Source organism: Sorex araneus, chromosome 6 (assembly GCF_027595985.1).
Source record: "Sorex araneus isolate mSorAra2 chromosome 6, mSorAra2.pri, whole genome shotgun sequence".
In the NCBI taxonomy this organism is placed as follows: domain Eukaryota; kingdom Metazoa; phylum Chordata; class Mammalia; order Eulipotyphla; family Soricidae; genus Sorex; species Sorex araneus.
This window is the reverse complement of record NC_073307.1, coordinates 102,759,560-102,787,116: the sequence shown is the minus strand read 5'-3', so window position 1 is coordinate 102,787,116 and position 27,557 is coordinate 102,759,560. Positions and strand designations below refer to the sequence as shown.

Sequence of the window (27,557 nt, the reverse complement as noted above, 5' to 3'; positions counted from 1 at the left end):
ACCACAGTAGTGACCCCTGAGCACAGAACCAGGAGTAAACACTGAGCACCACTCCAGATATAAATATTTGCTAATGATGGAGGAAGAAACAAAGGAACAGGAATAGGATTCCTTTTTTATAGGAAAAGGAAGAAAACAAAACTATGGATGTCAAAAAAACTCAACCTAAAACCCAATCATGACTAACTTTATAATTTCACAGTGAAATGTATCTCACAGTGATTCAATTTTTAAAAAATTTTAAAGCCCATCAATAGTGATTCAATTGTTCCCCATTTTTGCCCTTCAGGCAGCAACTTTAATGCTTTAACCCGGCGATGCCAGGGGTCACTCCTGGCTCATGCACTCAGGAATCACCCCTGGCAGTGCTCAGGGGACCATATGGGATGCTGGGATTCAAACCCGGGTCGGTCACGTGCACGGCAAATGCCCTACCCGCTGTGCTATCACTCCAGCCCAATGATAAGTTTTTATCATTAGAACATCCACCAGAAGTCATAAGCAAATGAATCAGGTATACAACTTATTCAACAAGCATATGTTATGGTTCACTTCTATCAGCCAGGTCTAGAAGAAGCTGCAGTTGAATTTACTTTTGTGTTACCTGAGAGGAAGGAAGGATTTGCTAAACTACTCAAGTATACAAGAGATGCAAGGGCAGGAGATTGCCAGCATCTCCTGCTGGGTCTGTTTCCCAAACAAACAAAGTATATCAGTGATTCTGTTACAGAAAGCTTTTATTTCATAAGTTATTTTGTATTAAAATTTTCTAGATATGATATGAATTTTAAAACCTTCAGGTTTTTTTTTTTATTTTGAGGTTTTGTTTTGTTGTGGTTTTTAAGCCACATCCTAAAAGCTTACTTTAAAGTTTGAAAAGCTTACTCCTGGCTCTATATTCAGGATCACTCCTGACAGGGAAGGGGCGGGGGTGGGAGGGCGCTTCTGTGGACTGCCAGAGATCGAACCTGGATTGGCCACATGCAAAGCAAGAGCCTTACCCCTATACACTCTTGCCAGCCCTCTTTTTTTGGGGGGGTGGGGTGGGGGCTTTTGGGGTCACACCCAGCTATGCTCAGAGGTCACTCCTGGCTCTGCACTCAGGAATTACTCCTGGTGGTGCTCAGGGGACCATATGAGATGCTGAGAATCAAACCCGGGTTGATCGCGTGCCAGGCAACACCCTACCCGTTGTGCTATTGCTGCAGCCCCTCTCGCCAGCCCTCTTAATGTTTTTTCCAAGTGTGGAATATTGGACCCAGTAGATTATCACTGAGGCTTAGAATACCTGTCTCCAAAAACGCAAGTGCAAGCCTGGCAACTTAGCAACTCTTGTTTTTTCTGATTTTGGGTCACATGTGGTAGGACTTAAGAGTCACTCCTCGTGGTGCTTAGGGAAACATGCAGAGCCACACATCAAGCCAGGGCTCTGCATGTATGCCTGGTGCTCCAGTCTTGGGAGCCATCTCCCTGGCCCCAGCTCTACTACTTAAGCCTGGCCACTCTGCTCTCTGCTATCACCAGTGTTGCAAGGGATTTCCAGCTGCACTGGAGCCTACTATGTATGAGCACTACACGGCAGGAATGAGATCCCCAGTGATGCTGCAACTAAAAAGATGTTCAAGGGCTAGAGAGTGCAAGGATTAAGGCACCTGCCTTAATATACACAATCGATCCCCGGCACTACATATGATCCCCAGCATGGGGTGTGACTACATTGCCCCCCAAAAATGAAAAAATATATATGTGCAAGAGTCACAGGCAAAAAAGGGGGGTGTACCACCTGGCCAGAAGCCACCAACCTTAACTTGTGAGTCTCAATAGACAGAACGAGGCTGGTGAGCACATGTGCAAGCCCCACAACTAAGAACAGCAAACTTGGTGAGCAGCATGGCCCAGTGAGCAAGCATCACCACCTGACGTGCAATCCTTGGCAAGCAGAGCAATAGCCTGTGAGCATCACAGCCGGGTACATGTGTGATCCACAGTCACTGAACAAGGGCATGGAACAGGGGAGGGAATTTAAAGATTAAAAATGTGGAAGATGCACTGGAGAGAGTACAGTAAGTAGGGCACTTGACTCGCATGCAGTTAACCCGGGTTCAGTCCCCTGAGCCCTGCCAGGAGTGACCCCTGAGTGCAGTAGACTGAGTAGGCAACCAAATGTGCCTCCCCCACAAAAAATATTAAAAATGTAGGATAGAAAATGATTGCCCATCAAAGTCTTAAGGAACCGTGTATTTATTCCATTTGTTGGCGGGACAGGGGAGTGCTGGGGCCACACCTCAGCAAAGCTCAGAGGTTACTCTTGCTCTGCACTCAGAAATCACTCCAGGTAGTAGTATTTGGGGTCCATCAGGGATACTGGATATTAAACCCCTGGTCTGTAATACACAAAGCAAACGCTCTACCTGCTGTACTATCTCTGACCCCTTTTTTCATTCCATTTTTTGAAAGAATACTTAATAATTAGTCAGAAATGGCCATAATCTTCTAGAAAACTGAATACTCCAGACCCAAATCTATCTCAACCTTCTAAAAACAAACTACCAAAATTTAAGCATCAAAAGCACATCCTTTAATTTTCTTTTAAAAAACAACTTATTTAGGAGATATTTTCCCCTTTTATGTGTTTTGACTGGGGTAGGGGACAGTACTGGGAATTTAGCCTAAGTACTCACATAATATGCAAGGCAAGTGGCTCTACAACTAAACCATATCCTGCCTCTACATTTTATTTTTTAAAAACTGTTTTAGTAAAGTATCAAACCCTTTCCATTCACTACCTGTCACCTACATAAAATTTTCAAGCACCATTAAGTTACTTAAAAAATCTAGATACCATACCAGGTATCATCTCAGCAAGGGTTTCTTTCATGGATACAAAAAAATTTTCTCAGGGCTGAGGGTTTGGCTCAGAGGTGCAGCACATGCCTTACATATGTAAGCCCTGTTTTGATCCCCTGCTCACACAGAAAGAAAAAATTCTTACTGTGCATTATTTTGCTCTCATAGTAGAAATCATTTGAAAGTGGAGAAAACAGATGAAGATATTCTTTGGTCTCTAAACAGGATACAAAAAAATGAGCATGAAGGTGCCAACCTTACGGGTAGGCTGGGGAAGCCTATGGGGTGCCACGGACTCGAACCCAGGTCAGCCATGTGCAAAGCAAATACCCTCTACCCTCTGCACTATCACTCCGGCCCTTATTTCCAGTTTTAAAGCTAGGTACAGGGGTGGGAAGCTAACTCAGCATGTCTGCTTTAAATGAGAAAGCCCCAGAACTACCAGCAGTGACCCCCCCACACACAACAAACTTGGAGTAGTCCCTGAGCGCTGTCAGGTGTGGCCCGAAAACCAAACAAAAACAAGCATACAAGTTCAAAAAACAAACTAAAAACACAAGGTTCTGAGAGACTGAGTAACTTGCTCTGTGTCAAACAGATGGAGTCAAAGCAGTGATTCTAAGCGAGACTGAGTCCAGCTCTGCTTGGCATTCCTCTCCTCTATGTCCTATTTCTTCTCTTAATCTTCATTTTAAGATATTTTACTTTTGTGATGTCAGGGATCAAACTTGAGGCCTTTTTTTGTGAAAGGTTTACACTCTAGCCACATCCCTAGCCCTCTGTAGAGCTTGAAATTGCCAGTGTGTAGCATTAATTTTTTCATTGGCCCTTATGTCTCAGAAGGACCTTGTAGTAAACAAAAAGAAGACAGGGGCTGGAGTGATAGCACAGCGGGTAGGGCGTTTGCCTTGCACACAGCCGACCCAGGTTCAATTTCCAGCATCCCCTATGGTCCATCAAGCACTGCCAGGAGTAATTCCTGAATGCAGAGCCAGGAGTAACCCCTGAGCATCGCTGGGTGTGACCCAAAAAGCACACACACACACAAAAAAGAGGACAGCGAAAGCAGAGAGAAATAACCTTTGAAGACCAAAGTGCCTGTGTCCATAGTTCAACTCTTCTGCTTAGAAAAATGCACAGGGAGCAGCCAAGGAGGGGTTTGTAGTCTGCCCCCACCCCTCATTTGCACAGCTCAAAGAAATTCTATCCCTCAAAGAGGTATGGATGTTGTCAGGAACAACAGCATCTGAAAGAATGTAAAAGGTAAAGGATGGGGATGGAGAGAGTAGAGCGCTGGCCTTGCATGCAGCTGACCCAGGTTTGACCACCCACACTGCAAAAGGCTCTCAAGCCCCACCAGCCTTGAGTGCAGGGCCAGAAGTAAGCCATGAGCACTGCTGGATGTGACCAAAAGTCAAAAAACCAGACGAACGGGAAAGCAAAAAAAACCTATTTATTTAGTATGAAGCCTATTTATTTAGTATGGAAATGAAGAAGGCTTTAAAGAGCTGAAGCTCTCAGAAACCTCCTGAGCCCACACAAGCTGCATGCAGAAGTTTAACAGACGAGACAGGGAGGACCACTCACCCAAGAGAGCAGTGCTGCAGCCCGGGTGGCATGGAGCGTCATTTTGGTGATACCAGTCAGTCACCCCGATGCACCTGGAATTCAAGAGGAAAAAATGTGGTTAATTATATCAGATATATATGAGGAAGGAGAAGAGGTGAGGTAGTGATTCCATATACCAGCACTGAACATGAAAGAAATCAGTCTTCTGTGCACTTAATCCACCAAGGCACGATGGGAATCTTTAGAGTTTAAAATATATATCCAAATGACTATAAAGCATCATGTTGTGGGCTAAAGAGACAGTACAACAGGTCGGGTGCTTGCCTTACACACGAGAGACCCAGGTTCAATCCCTGGCATCCCGTAAGGTCCCCTGAGTACTTCCAGGAGTAATTCCTGAGTACAGACACCAGAAGGAACCCCTGATGAGCCCCAAAATCAAAAAAATAATTTATAAATATATCTTTTAAAAGAATCCTACATTCAAATCAATGTCAAGTACTATACACAATTTTTCTCTTCAATACAAATTTAACATTCATGGGAGCTGGAGAGATAAGACAGCGGGTAGGGCACTTGCCTTGCACTCGGCTAACCAGGTTCAATCTCTGGCATCCCATATGGTTCCCCAGGCACTATCAGGATTGATTCCTGAGTACAGAGCCAAAAGTAGGCCCTGAGAATCACCCGCTGTGGCCCAAAAACCAAAAACAAATAATTTTTCAAAAAGATAAAAGTACAGAATGTCACTAAGAAAACTAGAACAGAGCCAGAGTAATAGTACAGGGGTTAAGACGCTGACCTGGATGTAGCTGACCCCAATTTAATCTCTGCCATACTGTCCACCAAACACTGATCTAGAAGTAATCTCCAAACCATACCAGGTGTAGCCCAACCCCTTCCACAAATTCTAAAATACGGGTCAGAGAGAGTGCACAGGGTAAGGGGCTCGCCTTGGCACATGGCTAAGCCAAGTCCGATCCTCAGCACCACATCATTCCTGAGCCTCATTAGGAGTGATCCCTGAGCAATGTCAGAAATAAGCCCTGAGCACAAGTGGGTGTGACCCAAAAAAAAAAACACTAGAATAGGGGCAGGGAGAGAGCACAAAGGCCTAGAAAGCATGGTCCCCCAAGCAGCACTGCTGGTCAGGATATCCAAACACAAAACAGCAAAACAAAGCGCAGAACAGGTACTGATCCTTCATCAAATGCCCTATGGAATCTCCACCAGAAATGGATTTGGGCTTGTCTATTTATCTTATCACCTCCCCCCACCCCAAGGTCCCAAGAGTACAGGACAGTCAGACTGTCTTAGTCGTGCTAAGGACTGATCTCACAGCCCCACACTTGTCCTGGGCGCTTTCTAAGGCACTGGGTCATCCAGGCCTTCCTCAATGGGGTTCCCTAACAACAGAGCCTCCTGGATTGCCTCAGCATGTGTGGGTGGCACAGGCCTCACCTGGCAAGTGTGTTAAGCCACCGAGCCATCTGTCAGGTCCTTCTCACTGGGAAATCATAAATGGCTGGACTGTCCTTATCACCTCAGTGCAGGAACTTGGGGTTCTGTGCTAACGATCTGGAGGCCAGAGAACAGCACAAGCCTTCAACTTTTGACCTTATCCTTGCCAAACAAGGGCTAAATTAAGCCACTGCGCCATCTTCCAGGCCCCGGTCAACCAATCTTGTTATTCAAAAACGATAATCAAAAACTGCTACTCAAAACTTGGACACCATTAAGCAAAAAAAAAGTGGATTTTTACTGTTTAGTTTTTGGTGGTGCCAGGAATCATGCCCAGGTGCATGCAAGGCACTCACTTTACCACTGAGCCATATGCCCAGCCTAGAAAAGATGGCTCCTGGCTCTTTCTATCCAAATTCCACCTAGCAATAAGTAAAGACCACAGGAAAATCTCTCTAAATTCTGGGTTTTACTTCCCCAGAAATATCAGAGACATGGTTCAAATGCAGAACTGAATGAAGCCAAATCCAATTCTGGTGGAGTTCCCATGGGGGATATAATGAAAGATTAGTACTTGTCCTGATATTCTTACCCCCAATTTCCCTTCCCATTGGGAATCAGCCATCTGCCTGCCAACTGCCCAAGAGACCACAGATTTAGTGTTTAAGTATTCCCCATCACACCCTGGTAGCCCCCACAATTCTCCAATGAGAACAATCAGTCCCACCCCCCACTTCCCTGTAGGTGTGCTGTTTGTTACTACTATGGAAGAAGGAACAGTAACAGTCTCCTCACCAATAATTTCCCCACATTTTATAATCACCAAGGTATGGGTTCTCTGACACCAACTTTTCTAAGCACCTTCTATGTGTATCATGTTCAGGTAAGAAAGATTCTGTCCCTAAGGCAGGATAAAAGCGATATATAAATCTGATGATCCATTCTCACTTTTTTCTAGGACCCATTCTCCGGGCAATCAGGAAACTGCTTCTCCCATCCTGCATGTTCATCCTGTACTGGAAGCTATATGGAAAAATGGGACAATGGAAGGGTCTCTGCCTTAGAGGGGCTTATAGCAGGGCGAGAAGTGAAATTATGCACAAATGAAGCACTAAATAATAAAGGGAAACAAATGCTAAATATAGCTGTTACTTATAATTAAGTGCTTCCTGTCCTGCAAATCCCAACAGGGATTCCACCAATGATAGCAACATCACAGTCTTGGAAATAAGTCGAGTCACCTGGGCTTTAGCCAGAGCTTCAAGTGAAGTGGTAAAGAGGGTTCTCAGAGGCAGAATGGCTAAGCCAGCACGGCTTTCCATGGCCACTAGCAGCCTAGCTCCCTGGACCCAGGCTGGATAAAGGAATGGCACCTCAACTACTGTTCTAAGAAAAGGCTTCTTGGTGGCTGACCAACCTCAAGTTGGAGGAAACATCCTTGGGCCTTGTGCTGAAGGCAACAATCACCAAATGTTTATACAGATGAGGGGAAAAAAGAAAAACCCAAGTTATTCAGCAACAAAGAAAATAGGGCCCAAATTACCTTCCCCTCAGCTTTAAGGTTGCCTCTAGACTTGCTGTCTCCTAGATGAGGCCCCAAATGTCAGTCACAGAAATTTTATTTGCAAATGGAGGTAGATCTTGCTCCCTCTGAGATTCCACAGCTGTGATGCTAAAAATGACCTCAGGTTTCACCAACCTCTTCCCTTCATCTTAGAGGCAAAACATAAAACCCTTAAGTCCTCTCAGGGAAGCTTGAAGAAAACTTGTCCCACCTCCCAGGAAACTGGTGTGTAGGCCAAATGCCTCCTTCTTTATTCCTCAGAAACAACAAGAATCCAAAATACTCAATATGAAGAACTCCAGAATGCCCTTGTCCACTCAAGAGCCCATAAGGGAAGAGAGAGCAAAGGGAAGAGAGTCTGTTCATTCACTCTTTTCTGATAATGAATGACTAAATCAAGGGGCATGGCAAGCCCCAAGTACAGGGACTACAGCTTTAAGCAGGCCTTGGCTTGAAACCCGAGGGCTCCCAGCCAGAGCACCATCCTCCCCACCCTCCCCCTGAAATATGAAGCAGGCCCCACCCAAAAGACTGAGTGATGGTGATGGAAAAACAGATCCCCATGACCATAGCCTAGAACCCTTTCACAGATCTGTTGGGATCTACCCCAACTCTTCCAGGCACATCCCCTTTCCCACCCCCCCACCAACTAACAAGCAAACAAAGCCCCAGAATGCAGAACCTTGGAGGGCGTCTTCAGCGCTCTCACCTACCTGGTTCTCTGATAAAGAAGTGCCCCCAGAATCCAAACAGAGGCTTCCCAGAGCTGCTAAGGTGCCCACTCTCTCCACCAGGCTCAAGAAGGAACCAAGACACAGAAGCAGCTGCCTTATAAACTAAAGGCCTTCCATCCTCTTTACATTTTCAAAACTGACCTAAATTAACTCCCATGCCATCAGGGGCAAAATCCCTTATTCATTGTAACCCCTCTGTTTCCAGAGATCTATTAGAACCAGAAAAGTGACGCTCAAAAGACTCACATCCATCTGGCCTACACCCTTCCTGGGTCTTAAAGAGTTAAAGCCTAGCACAGCGCGGTTTCCTACCAGGGCTGAAGCTAATGCAAACCACCTGCTCAGATACAAGGACCAGACCAGAGGGTCGGGTTGCTGAGCTCTGGGGTCTGTTCTGGAAAAGCTTTAGTTATAGGGGTGGACCAACTAATAGGCCAAAGGCCAGAGGGTCTGAGTTGTGGCAACCTGGTTCTCCTTACCCCACCCCCCAGGCCGGGTGCCAGTTCCTTTTGAGACCGCCTCTCAGCTACCAGAACACCAGTCCTACCCTCAAGATAACACCAAAGTGACCTTTGGTACTGGAGAGCTGCTAAACTGTACTGATCTGGCCGTTCGTTTGTTGGTGGGCTTCACCTCTGCTGAACCCTCATTCTCTAGAAACTAACACCATCTCCCAGAGTTTTAGGGCTCAAAGCTTACATTAAACTCCCACCTCAAAGGGTTCTTTCCCCCAAGTTCCACTATTCTTTAACCCCATGATTCCAAAGGCCAATTGGCTTCCAGCTCAGGAGGCAACTGTCTGATCCGTGGGGCCATGCTAGAGATCAAGATTTTTGTTCTGAAGTCAACCTTGAGATGCCTGAGGGTCACTCCTACAAGTGCTCTGATCCCTGCAGTGCCAGGATCAAACCCAGGTCTCCTACTCTCTGCATCTGAGATCCATCTCTCCAGCTCCCTGATTTACCATCGCTTAGCCTGATAACCCGCCTGGCTATAGCCATTAGAACCCCAAGCTCTGTCCACCTTTCCAACCCAGCATTTATAGAATGAAACTCTTGGGAATCCTTCTCGAAGTGTGGAAGATATAGGTTAGGCAGTAAAACCAATCAAGCACCCAGACCTCACCTGGTAGGCAGTCCCTAAGGGGCTCAGGAAATGCTACCCTGTGTTGCCATTGGCTAACTTCGCACAAACAGAAACATCTTGCGGTGCACGTTTGCAGAAAATCAAAGGCTGAAGGCCCGGTAGCTCTAAGAGGCCAAAAGGAAAAATCACAATTCATTTCAACTCCTGAGTTGTCCTATTACTGTCGTAGCCTGCCTACCCAAGTCCGAAAGGCTCCTTTGCACCCCTGAGGTCAGACAAACCAGATTGCTGGAGTCCCCTGGGTCGCCGTACAGACAGACATTCTGGTCTGAGCCCGCCCTCCCTCCCTGCTTCACCCAGACTATCCGTTCTGGAAGCTTCGAATCTGCGTCAGAGGCCCAAGCATCTAGCTGAGAATCAGAGGAGGGACTGCAAGAGAAACCCAGATTTCACCGCCTGCTCCCCTACCCCGCGCCCCCTCTGCTCGGCAGGCTCCTGATCAGAAGGGCATGGGGATAAAGGGGGTTAGCATGACCCAGACCTGGGCCCACGGCCATTTACCAAGAGCACGCGCAGGAGCACACACACTCCACACACTCCCGCAGTTCGTCAGCACCTGCCCCCACTGCGCTACAGTCACACACCCGGGCCCCTACCGGCTGCCAAAATGAACCATTTCCACTCCCCACCACTGCGTACACACCCAGGCCTCGCTCGGAACGGAGCAGCTCCGCGAGCTGTCGCTACAGCCCAACAGGCGCAACACGCTTCCCCCCTCTGAACAAAAACACGCTGACAGTACGCGAGGGGGGAAGAAAGCGCAGAAAGGCGCCAACCCCCGGATGTTGGCCAGCTCGCTCCCAGCGCGCTTCTGTGTTTACTTGCTCTCCCTCCCCTTTAAGGATGGCGCAGGAACAGGCGGCGGGGGGCGACTCCGCCGCACTACCTCGACCACGTCGGAACAAAACAGAAAGAAGGGAAAGAAGAAAAGAAAAAAAGAAACCAGCCAGAGAATGGGGGAGAAAAGTCTCCGTGCGGGGGAAGGGTGGCGGGGGCGGGGGAGGCCTTACCAGACTCCTAAAGCCAAACGTATCTACAGGTTTTAATCCGCCATTAGCATGGAAATCTTGAAAGGAGAGGAAAAGGGGGGGCTAGTGGAAAGTAACCCCACACACAAAAGAAAAGTTGTTGGTTTTCTTCTCGGGCAGCCTGGCAGGAGCGAGCTCCCTGGCTGACAGCCAGAAGTGCGTCAGAGCGCGGAGTCTGCTTTCTTTAAAGGCGCAGCGAGCTTCCGCGATCCGGCCGCCGCGCGGGGGAGGGGCGCCGGGAGGGCGGGGCCGCGCCCACGGCGGGAGGCGACCTAGCGCAAGGCGGGGGCGCGGGCGGCCGGGCCAGGGGCCTGCACGCGCGCACACGCGGGCACACACACCGACGCGCGCGCACGCACACACCACACACGTACACACCGCACACACGCACGCACGCGCGCGCACGCACACAAAGGCCTGCGGCGGCCTCCCGGACAAACCTGCTCGCACCCGGCCAGCTAGGGACGGGGAGGCCGCGGGCAGCTCGGAGTCGATTGGGGCCCGGAGGAAGCCCCGGGAATAGACGCAGGCCCTTTCCAAGCCCCGGCAGCTTCCTGCCGCCAGGGCGGGCCGAGCCTTGAAGCGCACACAAGGCGCCCTGGCCAGCTCACACAAAGTGCCTGGCCTGCGCCACCAGCCTGGGGACATGGCCTCCCTGCCCCCACCCCCACCGCTCTCCCCAGAGCAGCTCTGCAGCCCGTACCTGGTGCGCGGCAGGGCCGGGATGCCGCACTGCGCTCGATCCTCCCCTCGCCACCCGGACCCGAAGCGCGGGCCCACCGCGGCCCCCAGTGCAGGCCTGCGCTGCCCTGTCCCGGTGGCCGCGCACTATTGTCGACTGGAATGGCCGCCAAAATCCCAGCTGTGCTGCCAGAACCTAATCCCCTGTTCCGCTGCGCATTTGCGGGGAGGGGCCGAGGGGCCAAGGCACGGGGCCGCGTACTACAGGCACAGATTCTCTTCAGAGACACAGCCTCTGGGACCCTTCCTGGGAGCCTTGGGCTCTGCCTCCACTACGAGGCTCCAAAGAAAAGATGTCTGACTCAAACAAAACCACAGCGTTTCCACCCACTCACCAAAGCCTAGGGGAGAAACCCACCAGGCCGTCGGCAGGAATCCCCTTTCTCTCTTGCACTTGACACCAGGAACTTTAAGTTCCTACTATGTGAAAGTGTTTCTAAGAGGGATCAAGAGCACAGTGAGATGAATTAAACCCAGTACTGACATTGAGATAGTTTATAATTCCATGTTTTCATGAGAAATAGGACTTGAAAATTCAAGACAGTACGTGCTCCCCTCACCAAAAAATAAAAAAAGAAAGATAAAAGAAAAATTCTGGGACTGGAGCAATAGCACAGCAGGTAGGGTGCTTGCCTTGCACAGGCCAGCCCGGGTTCAATTCCCAGTATCCCATATGGTCCCCCAAGCACTGCCAGGAGTAATCCCTGTGTATCACCAGGTGTGACCCAAAAAGCAAAAGAAAAATCCTTACCAGCGGCGAGCTGGAAAGAATTAGTAAATAAAATATTTAAATTTGGATCTCATAGGTGGACTTTCTTTCCTGAGATGGAAATGAAGACAAAGTGGGAGGGGGAGTGGAAGTGATGGGGAAAGGTTTGAAGGATGAGTTGGATTGAGTGCACTGGTAGGAGACCTGGGTGCCAGACTCGGCAAGCAAAAATAAATAAAAGATATCAAATAAAGATTTTAATGTTTTGTTGCTTACTTTTTAACATAGATGTGGTACAATGAATTGTACTTTAATTATTCTAACATATAAATGAGACTAACCACAGGGAGGTGAATCAGTGCTATAAGAAGACAGGAGACATAATGAGAATGAGGAGGGTTCGAGGGAGAAGATGGAAAGAAGGGAAGGAGAGATATTAGAGAGACAGGGGGAAAGGGACTGTTTGAAAGCAGAGAGAAAACTAAGACACAACTGAAAAAACAGCATGAGATTAAATGGGGAGCTGATATGGATCATATTAGAACAAGAGAAATCAAGGTATAATAAATAGCAGCTAATGCAAAAATTTTTAAAAAATAGCTAATGCTTATTGAGTGCATACTATGTACCAGGCTCTATTACATTGACCTGAAGTGTACTGACTCATTACTTTTAAAAGTTCTCGGGCCAGAGCGATAATACAGCAGGCAGGGTACCTGCCTTGCACACAGCTGACTGGAGTTCACTCCCCTGCACCACATATGGTGCCCAAGTCTGATAACCATAGGGTATGATCCAAAAAACAAACAAATAAATAAATAAATAAATAAATAAAACAAAAAGCCTCCTTTTAGGGCCAGAAGGATAGTTGGAGGGTAAGGCATTTGCCATGCACGTGGCTGAGCCAAGTATGATCCCCAGCACCCCATATGGTTTCATGAGCTCAGCCAGGAATGAACCTGAGCGCCACCAAGTATAGCCCCAAAACAACTAACTCCTTTGGGTGGGCTGGCTAGATAGTACTGCAGGTAGGATGCTTGCCTTGTATGCAGCCGGCTTGGGTTTGCTGCCTGATCCCCTGAGCAGAGAGCCAGGAATAAGAACTCAGCATCACCAGGTGTGGCCCCACCCTCCAAACAACAACAAATGACACAGCATGCCTTTAGTCTCCTTCAGCACTGCCCCCCCCAGCACCACCAGGAGTGACTCAAAAACCAAAACCAAACCATTCCTTTAAGGCCAAGTGATAACTCAAAAGGCTGAACTCATGATTCACGCAAGATAGGGCCAAGTTCGACCCCAAGCACCACAGGGTCCCCTTAGCACTGCCCAATTAATTAATTAATTAAAAACAAACCCACTCATTTAGGGGCAAGAAACCTTTACTGTAAGAGGGCAAGGTTCAACTCCTACCACCAGCCCTACTTTCCACCCCAATCACCTGTGGGAGCAGAATCCAAAACCAAGCTGGGAGTACCAGTGGGTACAGGCCCCAAATCCAAAACAAAGAGAAGCCTCCTGTAGGGTTTAAAAATGAGCTCAAAGGACATGCGGGAGCCCTAAATTTAGTCCCTTGTACCTCATGGTCCCCTGAGCCTTGCCAGGAGTAACCCCCCACCCCACTCCCCAGCAACAGAAATAGAAATGTAATTTTTCTTTCTGGGTCACACGTGGCGATGCACAAGGGTCACTCCTGGCTCTGCACTCAGGAATTACTCCTTGCAATGCTCAGGGGACCACAAAGGATGCTGGGAATCGAACCTGGGTCGTCCACGTGCAAGGCAAACACCCTATCAGCTATACTATCACTCCAGCCCCTAGAAATGTACTCTTATCTAATTCAGCTTTAAAAAAGAAGAAACTAGGGCCAGAGTGATAGTCAAGTGGGTAGAACATTTGCCTTGCACACAGCCAACCTGGGTTTGATCCCCAGCATTCCATATGGTTCCCAGAACACCTCCAGAAGTAAATCAGTGAATGCAGAGCCAGGCATAATCCCTAAGCATCAGCAGGTGTGACCCAAGAAGCAAAAAAAAAAAAAAAAAAAAGGAAAAGAGGAAACATCGACAGTGATTAATTCGCCCAAGATCACAAAGTTAATGACAGAACTGTATATACCACTTGGATGCTATGTAATGCTGGCAGGTAATCTCTGAGCCATTGTAAAGGAAGATAGACACCTACTTTGTAAAGCTGTCATGAGAACTGATTCAATAACATCTCTAAAGTACCTAATATGCTGTACATAAGGCACAGGTAGTCCTCCCTGAGTTATTCTTTTGGTGTCATAAATAGAGGGTTCAAGGGGGAGAGGTCCTATGAAGCAGGATTCTGGACATTTATTTTCACTTCATTAGTCTTCCTCTCAGGGCTTTTTTTTTTTTTTACAGTTTCATCTAAATTTCCTTGTGCAATTTATTTTACATTGTAAGTTTTTCTATTTTTTTTAAATTTTATTTTTTTATTGAATCACCATGGGAAAAGTTACAAAGCTTTCAGGCTTAAGTCTCAGTTATACGATGCTCGAACACCCATCCCTTCACCAGTGCACATATTCCACCACCAAGAATCACAGTATATAGGGGCTGGAGCGATAGTACAGCGGGTAGGGTATTCGCCTTGCACGTGGCCGACCCGGGTTCAATTCCCAGCATCCCTTATGGTCCCCTGAGCACTGCCAGGGGTAATTCCTGTAGTGCAGAGCCAGGAGTGACCCCTGTGCATCGCCAGGTGTGACCCAAAAAGCAAAAAAAAAAAGAATCACAGTATACCTCCCCTATACACACCCCCAGCCCCTCAGGGCTTTATTTTAAAGACCAGTTAAAATCTAAACTCAAATACTTCTTTACAGATAACAGTAGTTAGTCTTAATAAGTTAGACGGTAGATTTTCCACACTGCCACTGTCACTGCCACTGTCATCCCGTTGCTCATCGATTTGTTTGAGCGGGAGCCAGTAACGTCTCTCATTGAGAGACTTATTGTTACTGTTTTTGGCATATCCAATATGCACGGGTAGCTTGCCAGGCTCGGCCGTGCAGGCTCGATACTCTCAGTAGCTTGCCAGGCTCTCTGAGAGGGGCGGAGGAATCGAACACGGGTCGGCCGCGTGAAAGGCGAACGCCCAACCACTGTGCTATCGTTCCAGCCCCCAGATTTTCTACACTATGTATCTTTTATTATTTTTTATTCTTATTGAATAAAATGTATTTAGAAAGATGTGAAGAGATAGAAAGGGAGAAATAAATGTTCAAGGGAGAAAACAGGCTTCCTCAGAGTAGAAAAGACACTCAAACAAGCAAAGATAACATGCTCAAGGAAAAACAGTGCTTAAGAGAGCAAGTCTTGGGGGCTGGAGCGATAGCACAGCGGGTAGGGCGTTTGCCTTGCACGCGGCCGACCCGGGTTCGAATCCCAGCATCCCATATGGTCCCCTGAGCACCGCCAGGGGTGATTCCTGAGTGCAGAGCCAGGAGTGACCCTTGTGCATCGCCGGGTGTGACCCAAAAAGCAAAAAAAAAAAAAAAAGAGAGAGCAAGTCTTTTTTTTTTTTTAAATCCTGAGGTCATACATGTCCATGCTGCTCATCCAGCAAAAAAAAAAAAGCATTTGCTTGGGCCAAAGAGAGAGTACAGCAGGTAGGGTGCTTGCTTTGCATGCAGTCAACCTGAGTTTGAGCCCCCAGCACCACATATACACCCAGAGCCCCGCCAGGAGTGATCCCTGAGTGCAGAGCCAAGTGGAAGCCCAGAGCACCACTAGGTATGCGCCTCCCCCAAATTAAAAAAAATATGCTTTAACCCTGGAAGCAAACTTACCATCCCCGAATTTATTTTTCAATATCCATGTATTACACATTGGTGGTGCAAAAAAAAGAAGAAGAAAGTATGTCTTCTACTTTTGGAACTTTCCTGCCTTAACTATGTACCAAAGTCTTACCTGAACATCTAGAATATAAATTCCTCAAGGGCATAACCAATAAGCAGTTCCCTTTTCTCCCCTTTCATTCCCTCTTCCTCTGATCCCCACATGGTACCTTGCACAGAAGCCTCCTTGAATCTGTTCCACGGACCTACATCTGAAGGCAGGTTTATAAATCCATCCCTCGAGCCCCCAGAGAATGGTGGGTGAGCAGTCAGGTTGCTGTAGGGCCCAGACCAAGGCCCAGTGCTGCAAAGACTTCACATTTCCATCTGGGGTCTCTTCTCCCAGGCCTTGTCTAAGTCCAACAATATCAACGGTGATGAGCATTCACTGAGTCGAACGGGAAGTTTTGGTGTTTTTTTTTTTTTTTAAGGAAGGCCATACCCACCTATGTTCGGGCATCACTCCTGGTGGGCTGGGGGACCATATTAGATGCTGGGATCAAGCACAGGTCAGACACGTGCAAGGAAAGTTCCTTGCCCACTATACCATCGCTCAGCCCCAGATAGGGAAGTTCTTATTCAAACAAGCACCACAAAGGCAAAAGCAAAGCAAAAACTATAGCTTTCATAGAAAAGCAAAGTAGCACTGCACTGTCGTCCAATTGTTCATTAATTTGCTCAAGCGGGCACCAGTAACGTCTTCGTTGTGAGACTTGTTGTTACTGTGTTTAGCATATCGAATACACCACAGGGAGCTTGCCAGGCTCTGCCATGCGGGCAGGATACTCTCGGTATCTTGCCAGGCTCTCCGAGAGGGACAGAGGAATCGAAAAGCAAAGTGGCAAACATAATTAAATGAGGGCAGAATCAACATTTCAGAAAAAAAAAGTATGAGGTGAAAATTAGCAACAGGGTTGCTAAAAGTCACCCTGACCACATGCGGCTTCGGGTCAGCACTTGAAACTCTCTAGCTGGGCAGAACTGATAGTAGAAGATAACAAGAGGTCTCCCAGCAACCCACATTGGCCCCAATATTTCCCTTGTTGGCTCTAAAGTCAAGGTAAGGGACTTCCAACTGTGCTGCTTTCAGAGGGCTTGAATGTTTCTCTCTAAGCCTCAAAGCCTCTCTGCCGGAGCTGCCAAGCATCTATCCCCTCCCCCACCAGTGTCACCATGCCCCTTGTGATGCAGGGACGGAACTTCCCTATCCTTCCTCCCACCGGAGGGAGTCAGACAGCGGGCGGGGCAGGCTGCTCGCTGACAGCTCCTGCTAACTGTCCCCCAGAGACAGGGGCAGGAGTGCTAAAAGTCATTTTGTTAAGGGGAGAAAGAGAAAGAAATGTAAGAAATTGACAACCGATGAGCACAAAGTTGGGAAAAACATTCAGAAGAGGGTGGAGGTGGCACTGATGATTGAAATTCTCAGGGTCCTTTTCTTTATGGAATCTTAGTAATTTTTTTTTTTTTGGCTTTTGAGGTTACACCTGGCAATGCTCAGGGGTCCTGGCTCTGCATTCAGGAATTATTCCTGGCAGTGCTCAGGGACTATATGGGATGCCCAGGATCGAATCCAGGTAGGTCATGAGCAAGGCAAATCCCTACCCCCTCAGGGTACTTTTCAAAAGGTCTGGTGCTACTGCAGACCAAGTCAGGGCTCCCGCATTCCGTGTCCAGCCCATCATTCTTGTCTAAAACACCCATGCTATCATTTTTAATTAGACTGCCACAGTTTTTTAAGTTTAAACAAATGAAAGACAAAGAGAACAACAGTTCTTTAGACAACCCCAGAAAGTACTGTTCAAATATAAATGACCCTCACCCACAGTACTCAGGTCTGGCCCTGGTGGCTCCCAGCACTCCCTGGCCCAGGCCCAGTTCAGCTGGTGTATCACCAGAGTGACTCCCAGTGCTCTGAGCACTGCTGGGAGATTCCCTCACATGACCCTCCCCATCCCTTCTCCTACCCCCAAAGCCCAAATACAAATAATTACCTGGCATTCAAGACTCTTAAACCTGGCTGCAGTTTTACCTTCTAGAGTCATTTATGCCTCTACTTAAAGCCCTCTGCCGTATAGAATAACATCACACGAGGCTGACACCCAAGGACAGTAGATACAAGGGCCAGAAGGATTGCCCCATAACTGGAAGACTGCTTCATGAACGGAGGGGAGAAGGCAGATAGAACAGAGAAGGGATCACTAAGAAAATGATGGCTGGAGGAACCAGATGGGATGGGAGATGCGTGCCGAAAGTAGATGATGGACCAAGCATGATGACCTCTCAGTGTCTGTGTTGCAAGCCATAATGCCCAAAAGTAGAGAGAGATTATGGGGAATATTGTCTGTCATGGAGGCAGGGAGAGGGTGGGAAAGGGGGTATGCCAGGGATATCGGTGGTGGGGAATGTGCACTGGTGGAGGGATGGGTGAACATGCTTGGGTGAACCCAAACATGAAAGCTTTTAACTATCTCACAGTGATTCAATAAAATTAAAAAATAAATAAATAACAACAACAACAAAGCCCTCTGCCAGGCGTGTCTTTCACAGCCCAGACCCTCTGAATCTATCTCCTTCCTCAACCTGCCTTGAGATGAACTCAGCAGGGAAGTCTGTAGACTGGGGCCCAATGAGAGCCTGTCCCTCAGTCCCTGGAGCCCTCCGGTGGCAGGAAAGCTGCTGAGAGGTCCACTGCCCTAAGCACTGCCTTCCAGTTCTCCTGCCACTTGATATGGTAGTATCATAAATACCTAAAGACTATCATTACTGTTGTTGCCTGTCACTGTTGTAATTAATAGCTAACATTTAATAAGCACTTAGTAAGTGCCAAGCACTATGCTAAATACTTCCCGTGCTTTATTTTGTTTAATCCTCACAATAACCCAATGACTATGATTGTTCCTATTTTACAGAAAAGGAAACAGAATTAGGAAGATTAAATAACTTGCCTAAGGTCACACAGTTAGCAAATGTGGAGCCAAAATTGAAGCCCACTGGGTCTGTCCTCAAAGCCCATCCCCTCACACAATTATCTCACCTAATCCTCAGGACAGTGTTGGTGTTAGCTCTATTTTAAAGGAAATCTCAGGCTCTAGAATTAAGTGACTTAGCCAAACAAGTATGCGTTACCTAACTTGTTGCTACATTATTCTCTATTGCTCTTAAACAATCACTGAAGAAATAAATAAAAGCTAGCACATTCATAGTGGCTCAAAGAAATTCAGTATCATAAAGAACACATCTTCCATGTGAGGAAGTTCAATCCCCAACAGTGCCCCACACCAATATATACAATATTAATGTACATATGACTATATATATACATATATATATAGAGAGAGAGAAGCTTTGCACCTCTTCATTAAAAGAAAAAAAAAAGGGAGTCGGAGAGAGTACAGCAGGTAAGGCACTTGCCTTGCATACAACCAACAACCATGGTTCAATTCCCAGCATCCCATTTGGTACACCTGAGCAAACCAGGAGTAATTCCTGAGTACAGAACCTGGCATAACCTCTAAGCATCAGAGTGTGGCTCAAATACAAACAAACAAAATAAATAAACAAAATAAAGGATTTAATCCAAATTATCCCCCTAAATTTGAGTTTTAATTCCAATGGATTCTCCCTAAAGATCTAAGAGTTACGGACATCAAAAAAATCAAAACTCCGGCCGCTCTCCGCCCAGATGTGACCCCAGGCAGCCGCACACGAATGGCTCCTCCGTCCCTGAACACCCAGGATCCTGGAGGCCAACTAACTACTTTCAGCACCCAGCGGCTTCTTGCAGAAATGCTTCTAGACTGTGAACTGTTTTCTCTCTTGGCCTTCCCTTTCCCCGGTGGCGTGGCGACCGCCATCTTATAAGGCCCACTAAACAGAGGTACGAGCTTGCAATGATACAACTTCTGGCAGAAATTTCTCTGGACTTAATGACCAGAAATCCAAAACCGTGCGGCCGCTGTCTTGGCCATGTGACCTCATATGCTCTTCATTCTTAGCAATCGAAAACAAATTATCAAATGATGCCTTTTTGGCAGGTCTGATTATTGGGGGGAAATTCCAAATAATAATAGGGAGTTTTCTGTTGAAATATTGAATGTAATCAAAGTAAAGAGAGAGTAAGTGAAAATCATCAGCCACACAGGCGGGGGGTGGGAATGGGATGGGAGGTACACTGGGGTTCTTGGTGCTGGAACATGTGCACTGGTGAAGGGATGGGTGTTTGATTATTGTATGACTGAGACTTAAGCCTGAAAGCTTTGTAACTTTTCACATGGTTATTCAATAAAAAATTAAAAAAAAAAATCAAAACTCCTCTGCAGCAGCAAGCATGGAAGAAATCTACTAAAAGGGATGTTGAACATGTCTCCAGGGAGAGAGAGGCTGGAGGAAATGCCATTGGCTGGAGAGAAGGACTACTGTTTCACAACCCTGGCCTTCAGCTTATTTACCAGGCCTCCAACTCCTCCAGAGGGTAGTGACAGTCTAATGAAGCAGAGTGGTTAAGACTGCAGCTTCCTGGGGAGAAAAGCAGAAGGTGAACAAAAACCCAGAGAGGATTCATTAGAACATCCAAGAGGCTCTATTCAGTTCTCCCTCAAGAAAGTCTTTCTACAAAACACCTAAGAACCTGTTCACCCTGTTTTACTGTCACAGAGGAGTAAATGGGCTCTGTCCCTACAGGCAGCAAATGGAGCACAATGCTCACAAACACAGAACTGATGAGGAGAAAGAAAGAGGAGTAAGAGAAGCTGAAGAAAGAACTGTTTTAGGGGCCGAAGCGATAGTACAGTGGATAGGGCTTTTACCTTGCACGGGGCCGACCCAGGTTCAATTCCCAGCATCCAAATGATCCCCTGAGCACTGCCAGGAGTAATTCCTGAGCGCATGAGTGAGACCCAAAAAGAAAAAAAAAGAAGAAAAGAAAGAATTGTTTTAATGTAAAACATTTAACTCCTGAAGACAAAGTCTCACTAATGGTAGAAAACATTCTGAATTTGGTGTTGGAAGCCCAGGAAGGTAATTTCTGCATCAGCTGCTTACTAGACTGGTGGCTTTACAGGCAAGTCACTTGCCAAGCTTGGCTTTCAGTAAGAGTGGATAAGAAGAGGTTGGAAAAAAAGGAGAGAGAGAGCAAAAGGGAATGCCCTGCCACAGAGGCAGGGTGGGGTGGGGGTGGGGAGACGGGATAGGTAGTGGGATGAAATCTGGGATCATTGGTGGTGGAGGGTGGGCATTGGTGGAGGGATGGGTACTTGATCATTGTATGACTGAAATGCAAGCACGAAAAGTTTGTAAGTCTGTCATGGTACCCCACGGTGATTCACTCAAAAGAGGGGGTTGGAACCATAGTACAGCGTTTGCCTAGCATGCGGCCGACCCAGGTTTGATTCCAGCATCCTATATGGTCCCCTGAGTACCACCAGGGGTAATTCCTGAGTGCAAAGCCAGGAGTAACTCCTGTGCATTGCTGGGTGTGACCCAAAAGCAAAAAAAAAAAAAAAAAAAAAAAAAAAGTGGACAAGAGTAAATCATAGCAAAAAATAAATAAATAAACAGGTAAGGTACCTTTCACCTCCAAAAATTGCCATGATCCTTTCTCCAAGACATTCTTGCACTGAAGAGATAAGTACAGGAAATAGGGCACTTGCCCTGCACACAGCTAACCCCAGCTGGATCCCCAGGAATACATTATGGGCCTCTGTACACAGCCAGGAGTGATTCTCTGAGCACAGAATCAGGAGAAAGCCCTGAGCACCACCAGGCGGTGGCCCAAAGAAGGGGGAAAAGAAAAGATTTCTTGCAATGAAAGTTTCTTTTTATGGAGGCCCAGGGATGGGACTAGAGTGCCTGATTTGCAGATTGTGATCTGTAGAACCAAAGTGCAATCTCTGGTATATGGCAATCAAGAGTTGTGTGAGCACACAACCGAATGTGCAATCCCTTATCATGGAAATAGCAACAACAAATGAAAAGATAAGGAAAATAAAGAAATATCAACTATCCTTAGTGAGTCTGATTATCCTTAGTGAGTCTGATTAAAAAAAATTACCAATGAGGGCTTCCTTTCCCTGCAAAGAGCAAATTCATATTTTGCTTGTAATCTAACTGAATCTCATGCCCAAACCAAGACATTTATGGTTAATTCATTAATCCTGACAAAAGGAGATCCTTGGAAACTGGTAGTACCAACTGCATGAGGTTCAACGGAAGGTCACTGAATACACACTCAGGACTATAAAACTTTACAAAGTTTTATAAATAAAAATCACAAAAGAAAATGCCATTCATCTGGGCTAAAGAGATAGTGCAGTGTGTAGGGTACTTGCCTTGCATGTGGCAGACCCTGATTCGATCGATTGCAGGAACTCTATGTGGTACCCTAAAGCCCCTCCAAGAGTGACCCTGAGCAGAGTCAAGAGTAAGCCCTGGAGGGGGGGTGGATAGAGAGGGGAAGGGAGAGGGAGGGGAAAAAAGAAGGGGAAGGAGGGAGAGGGAGAGGAAGAAAAAGCAAGGAAGGGAGGGAGGGAGGAGGGGAGGGGGAAGAAGAAGAAGAAGGAGGGAGAGGAAGAAAAAGCAAGAAAGGGAGGGAGGGAGGGAGGAAGGGAGGGGAGGGAAAAGAGAGGAAGGGAAGGGAGTGAGGGAGAGGAAGGGAAGGGAGTGAGGAAGAGAGAGAAGAGAAGAGAGAGAGAGAAGGGAGGTAGTGGAAAAATGCACTGTAGCACTGTTCATCAATTTGCTCGAGCGGGCACCAGTAACGTCACCATTGTGAGACTTGTTACTGTTTTTGGCATATTGAATATGCCACGGGGTGCTTGCCAGGCTCTGCCATGCGGGCAGGATACTCTCGGTAGCTTGCGGAGGGGGGAAATGCAATTAATAATTACACTGAACTAACAGCATAACAAAAAAGCAGGTTTCGGGGCTGGAGCGATAGTACAGCAGGTGGCACATTCGCCTGATATGCAGCCGACCCAAGGTTCAATTCCTGGCATCCCATATGGTCCCCCGAGCACTGCCAGGAGTAATTCTTGAGTGATTCCTGAGTGCAGAACCAGGAGTAACCGCTGTGCATCACCGGTTGTGACCCAAAAAGCTATATAAATAAATAAAATAATGACCGTTAAAAAAAAAAAAGCAGCTTTCTATATATGCTTAACAAATCAGAGACTTTAATAGTCATCTAGTCCTACCCTACATATCCATTTTAGAATACATTTAACATTCAGACACAAATCTGCAATCACCTGGGCTAGGGGAGATGCCAAAAGGGCTTAAGAGCCCACAGAGGGCTTGCAATCAGCAGCCCCGGGTTCACTCCATGGCAACACATAGTCCCCAGACACCTTCATGAGTGACTGAACACAGAGAGTAGGGAGTAGCCTCCTCCCTGCGCACAGCCAAGTGTGCCCCAAAACAAACAAAAAATCGCTATTTCTTTCCTGAGATAGATATTTCACAACTGACTTATGTGACTGAGCAAAGTCTGCTAATTTGAAAGAACTGTGATTTCAGAAAATAAAAATGGAGACCAAGGACTCTGCCCTGGATCTGGATTATTTCAAATAGCTTTATGCAGCTAAAAAATCTCAAAGAATCTCTCTTCTTCCTTTCCCCCTCGCTTTATCTTCCACATCTTTACCTCACACACAGCACTAGAACCCTGATCTCTCTGATTTCAAATCCCCTTCTACTGTGATTGAATATTTCTCATCACTGATAGCAGTAAACAAACATTAAAAATAGAGGTTGAGAAACGCTCTCTCTCTCTCTCTCTCTCTCTCTCTCTCCCACTTCCAATGTGTTTTTCTACTAAAACAAAGTGTTCTCAAAAATAAAAAAGCAATTTCAGTAAAAAAAAAAAAAAAGAGGTTGAGTTGTGTTTTTTTTTTGGGGGGGGGGTCTTTTTAGGTCACACACAGTGATGCTTAGTAGTTACCCCTGGCTCTGCACTTAGGAATTACTCCTGGCGGTGCTCAGGGAACCATATGGGATGCCGGGGATCAAACCTGGGTCAGCCATGTGCAAGATAAACAGCATACCCACTGTACTCCAGCCCCTTGAGATTGGGTTTCTAGATTGCTAGACTGACTAAAGAACCACACCTGTAGGGGCCAGAGCAATAGTACAGCACGTAGGGTGCTTGTCATGCACACAGCTAACCCGGGTCTGATCCTGGTATCCCATACAGTCCCCTGGGCCAGCCAGGAGTGAGCCCTAAGCACAGAACCAGAAGTCAACCCTTGAGTGCCACCCAATGTGGCCCAAAAATAAACAAACAAACAAAAAAGAACCACAATGTCAATGTTATAAAACTGTATCTACCTACCCATGATTTTTAAAAAAAGGTCAGAGAAATAGTACAGCAGCAGAGAGCACTTGTCTTGCATGCAACAGATTTGGTTTTGATCCCAGTAACACCATTAAAAAAACAAAGTGGGGGCTGGAGTGATAGCACAGCAGGTAGGGCATTTGCCTTGCACATGGCTGACCCACGTTCGATTCTCATCATCCCATATGGTCTCCTGAGCACCGCCAGGAGTAACTCCTGAGTGCAGAGCCAGGGGTAACCCCTGTGTATTGCCAGGTGTGACCCAAAAAGCAAAAAAATATCACTGGAGAAATAATACAGTACAAGGTACTTGCCTTGCTTGTGGCCACCCTGGGTTCAAAGGTCCCTGGAGGAGTCCCACCAGGAGTGATCCCTGAGTACAAAGCCAGCAACAGCCCCAAAGGAAAACCAAAATTAGAATTAAAAAACAAACAACAACAACAAAAAAAAAAAAAACAAAGAGAGACTGCACAGCATCTAGGGCACTTGCCTACATTAAGATTAAAATTAAGATTACCCAGCACCCCACATAATCCCCTAAACACTGCCAGGAGTGATCACTGAGCACAGGATTAAGTACTGATAACAGTCAGTTGTAAACTCCCCCAAATAAAAATAATTATTAAAAAAAAAATAAAAAAGAATGGGCCCAGTGATTTGGCTTAGTGGCTGAGCGCCTGTGCTGCAGACATAAGGCTCTGAGTTCCAATTCCTGGCACTGAACTCACATGCCAAATGCGATCTTGGTAATGGTATCCCTAGGACTACCAGAGTGAGATCTCCAGCACACCACAACTAACTGTAAGCCACAGTGCAACCAAATGTGAGGACCCTGGAAATCACCACAACCAACAGCATGTGAGTGCTGCTATCAGCATGAGACCCCTGTGAGTATCATGACAGAGTATGTTCAATCCCATCATCCCAACACAAAGGGAAGGGAAGGCAGGTAGAAAGACCATACTTTTGAAGGGGTTAGAGAGACAGTTCACATTACCCAGAGCACTGCTAGTTGTATCCCAGTTGGCCCCAGAGCACTGCCAGGTCCAAGAACCAAATCATTAGGCTTGAATCCCTGACTAGAATCACTGGAAGTAGCTTCAGAGATGCCAGCACTGCTGTAGAGCCTGCCCACGCATGCACCACACACAGTACATAAAACCAAAAACTCATATTAACATTTTATTTTTAATTTATTTTTCTGTTTGTTTTTGGGCCATACTTGGTGATGCTCAGAACTTACTCCTGCTGGCTCTAGAGAGCTGGGGGAAAAGGAGGGACCATCTGAGATCTGGGGATCGAACCAGAGTCGATCCGTGCAAGGCAAACACCCTACCTGCTGTACTATTGCTCGGGTCCCTCACATTAACATTATAAAAACAATTTCAAGGGAACCAGAGAGATAGTTTGATCCCTGGCACCCTAGATGGTCCTTTGAGCATGCAGGAATAATCCCTGAGCACTGCTGGGTGTGCACTCACCACCCTCCCCCGCAAAAAGAAAAAAAAAAAGACTTTGATAGGGCCAGAGCAATAATATAATAGGGCATTTGCCTTCCATATGACTGACACAGGTTGAATCCTCAGGATCCCATATGGTCTCCCATGCACTGAAAGAAACAATTCTAAGTACAGAGTGAGGAGTAACCCCTTGAGCATCACTAGGTGTGGCAAAAATAAAAATGATTTGAAAAAACAATTTAAATAGGGCCAGAGAGAGAGTATATAGCAAGGCAGGGCCTGCCCTATGTGTGGCCAACTTGGGTTTGATCCCTGGAACCACATATGGTCTCCCAAACTCCACCAGGTAGGGCTGGATAGTAAAGGGCGCTTACCTTGCACATGGCCAACCTGATTTGGACACTTGATATTCAATACAGTCTCCTAAGCAGGAGTATTACAAGGAGTAATTCCTGAGCATCACCAATGTGGCCCAAATGCCAAATTTAAATTAAAAAAAAAAAAATCTGACAGAAGTGATCCCTGAACCTGAGAACTGCTAAGTGTAGACCATTCCCAAAACAATAAATCAGTAAATATATATTAAGAATTAAATTATTTTTCAAATTTAATTTAATAAAAAGACTTCAAGAATTGGAAAGTGATTATAGGGAGTGAGCCACACCGACAAAACTGAGGAGACAGTCCTGGCTCTGAACTCAGAGATAACTCTTGGTAGTAACTCAGGGGCCCATATGTTGTGCTAGAGATTGAACAGGATTGGCCATGTGCAAGGGAAGTACCCACTGTACTCTCTCTGGCCCTAAGACATCAAGAATTTAAGGAATGCTATATATCACTTCTCAATCGTTCAAATAACTCAAGGAAACAAGCACATTTATTCCAATTTTACATAGTAGGAGCTCATGGTAAAGCTTAGAAAAAATAAAATAACTTTTCTCAAGGTTAATTAGCAAGGTCAGAATCAAACTAGGTCTTCTGGTGGTGGGAGTGAGGTTGGGCTATATCCTTCGATGCTTGGGGACCCATAGCTCTGTGCTCAGGGGTTAATCTTGGCAGTGCTCAGATTAAACCAGAGTCAGTCTCATGCAAGGCAAGCACCTTAATCCCTGTGCTCCCTCTCTCTGGCCCACTCATCATCCAAGTGCTCTCTCCAGCATACCTTGGTTACCTCCTACACTTTTCTCATCAGTATAGCTCTCTGTGTATACAAAGCACACATTTCTCATACACATTGATTCTTCTACAGTTTGTGAATGTGCAGAGCAAGGTGTATTTGACTGGCAATGCAGAGGCATTGATGAACTCGAAGCTCTAAGGACCGGGAGTGTGGCATAGGCCTAGACAGCTGAAAAGACCTCTAGAATTCCTGGTTTGGTGAAAAAAAATTTCAAGACAGAAACAAAAGTTACTCTTTTAGAAAAGTTATTTAAAGAAGGATGAAGTGATTATTCAGGATGGAGTGATGAGGAAAACTTTACCAGGGAAATACCCTTTAAGCCAAATATTTAAAGTATGAGCAGAAGTTAGATTTCACTAAAAGTTAAAAAAAAAAATCACTCAAGACAGAGAGAACAGCATGTGCAAAGGCAGACCATATTACACTTGAGCAATGGCATGCCGTTTCATGAAGGTGCAGCAGATGAGGATAAGCAGTATTAAATTGTGAGGCACTTACATCATATTTAGGAATTCATGTATTATCATGTAAGTGATGAGAAATAACTGAGGCTTCTAAAGAGACTTTAGAAGAGACTTGAAAGAGACTTAAATCCAGGTATGCCACGTGCAAGGTAAGCACACGACCCAACTGTAATATCACTCCAGTCCCATACATTTTGTTTGCTTTGAAACAAAACCCAAAACAAAACACAGTAGTGTTCAGGGTTACTCCTGGATCTACACCTAGGAATCACTCCTCGGGACTAGAGGGACCATATGGGATACCAGGGATCGAACTTGAAGGTTCCTAAAGGAAAGGAGTAACAGATGAGATCTATGTTGGAATGGTAAGAGAAAGGCAATATAGCAGTATGGGTAGATCATGGGGACTAATTAAGACTTTTGTTTTTTGTGGTTGGGTCACACCTGATAGTGGTCAGAG

General features: G+C 46.3%; 1 protein-coding gene across 5 annotated transcripts in view; it reads right to left on the bottom strand.

The window, feature by feature from the left end:
* NUMA1 (nuclear mitotic apparatus protein 1) overlaps positions 1-27,557 on the bottom strand; it is an 85,657-nt gene that overhangs the window by 22,256 nt on the left and 35,844 nt on the right. For 2 of the 5 annotated variants that reach the window (XM_055141263.1, XM_012934914.2), the window contains exon 2: positions 4,435-4,508. In XM_055141263.1, the coding sequence (XP_054997238.1) occupies positions 4,435-4,476 (42 nt within the window). In that variant the 5' untranslated portion in view covers positions 4,477-4,508. Of the gene's footprint in view, positions 1-4,434; positions 4,509-9,964; positions 10,018-10,331; positions 10,563-11,052; positions 11,205-27,557 lie in introns of those variants that run through there. The other 3 variants (XM_055141261.1, XM_055141260.1, XM_055141262.1) reach the window with 3 other exon arrangements.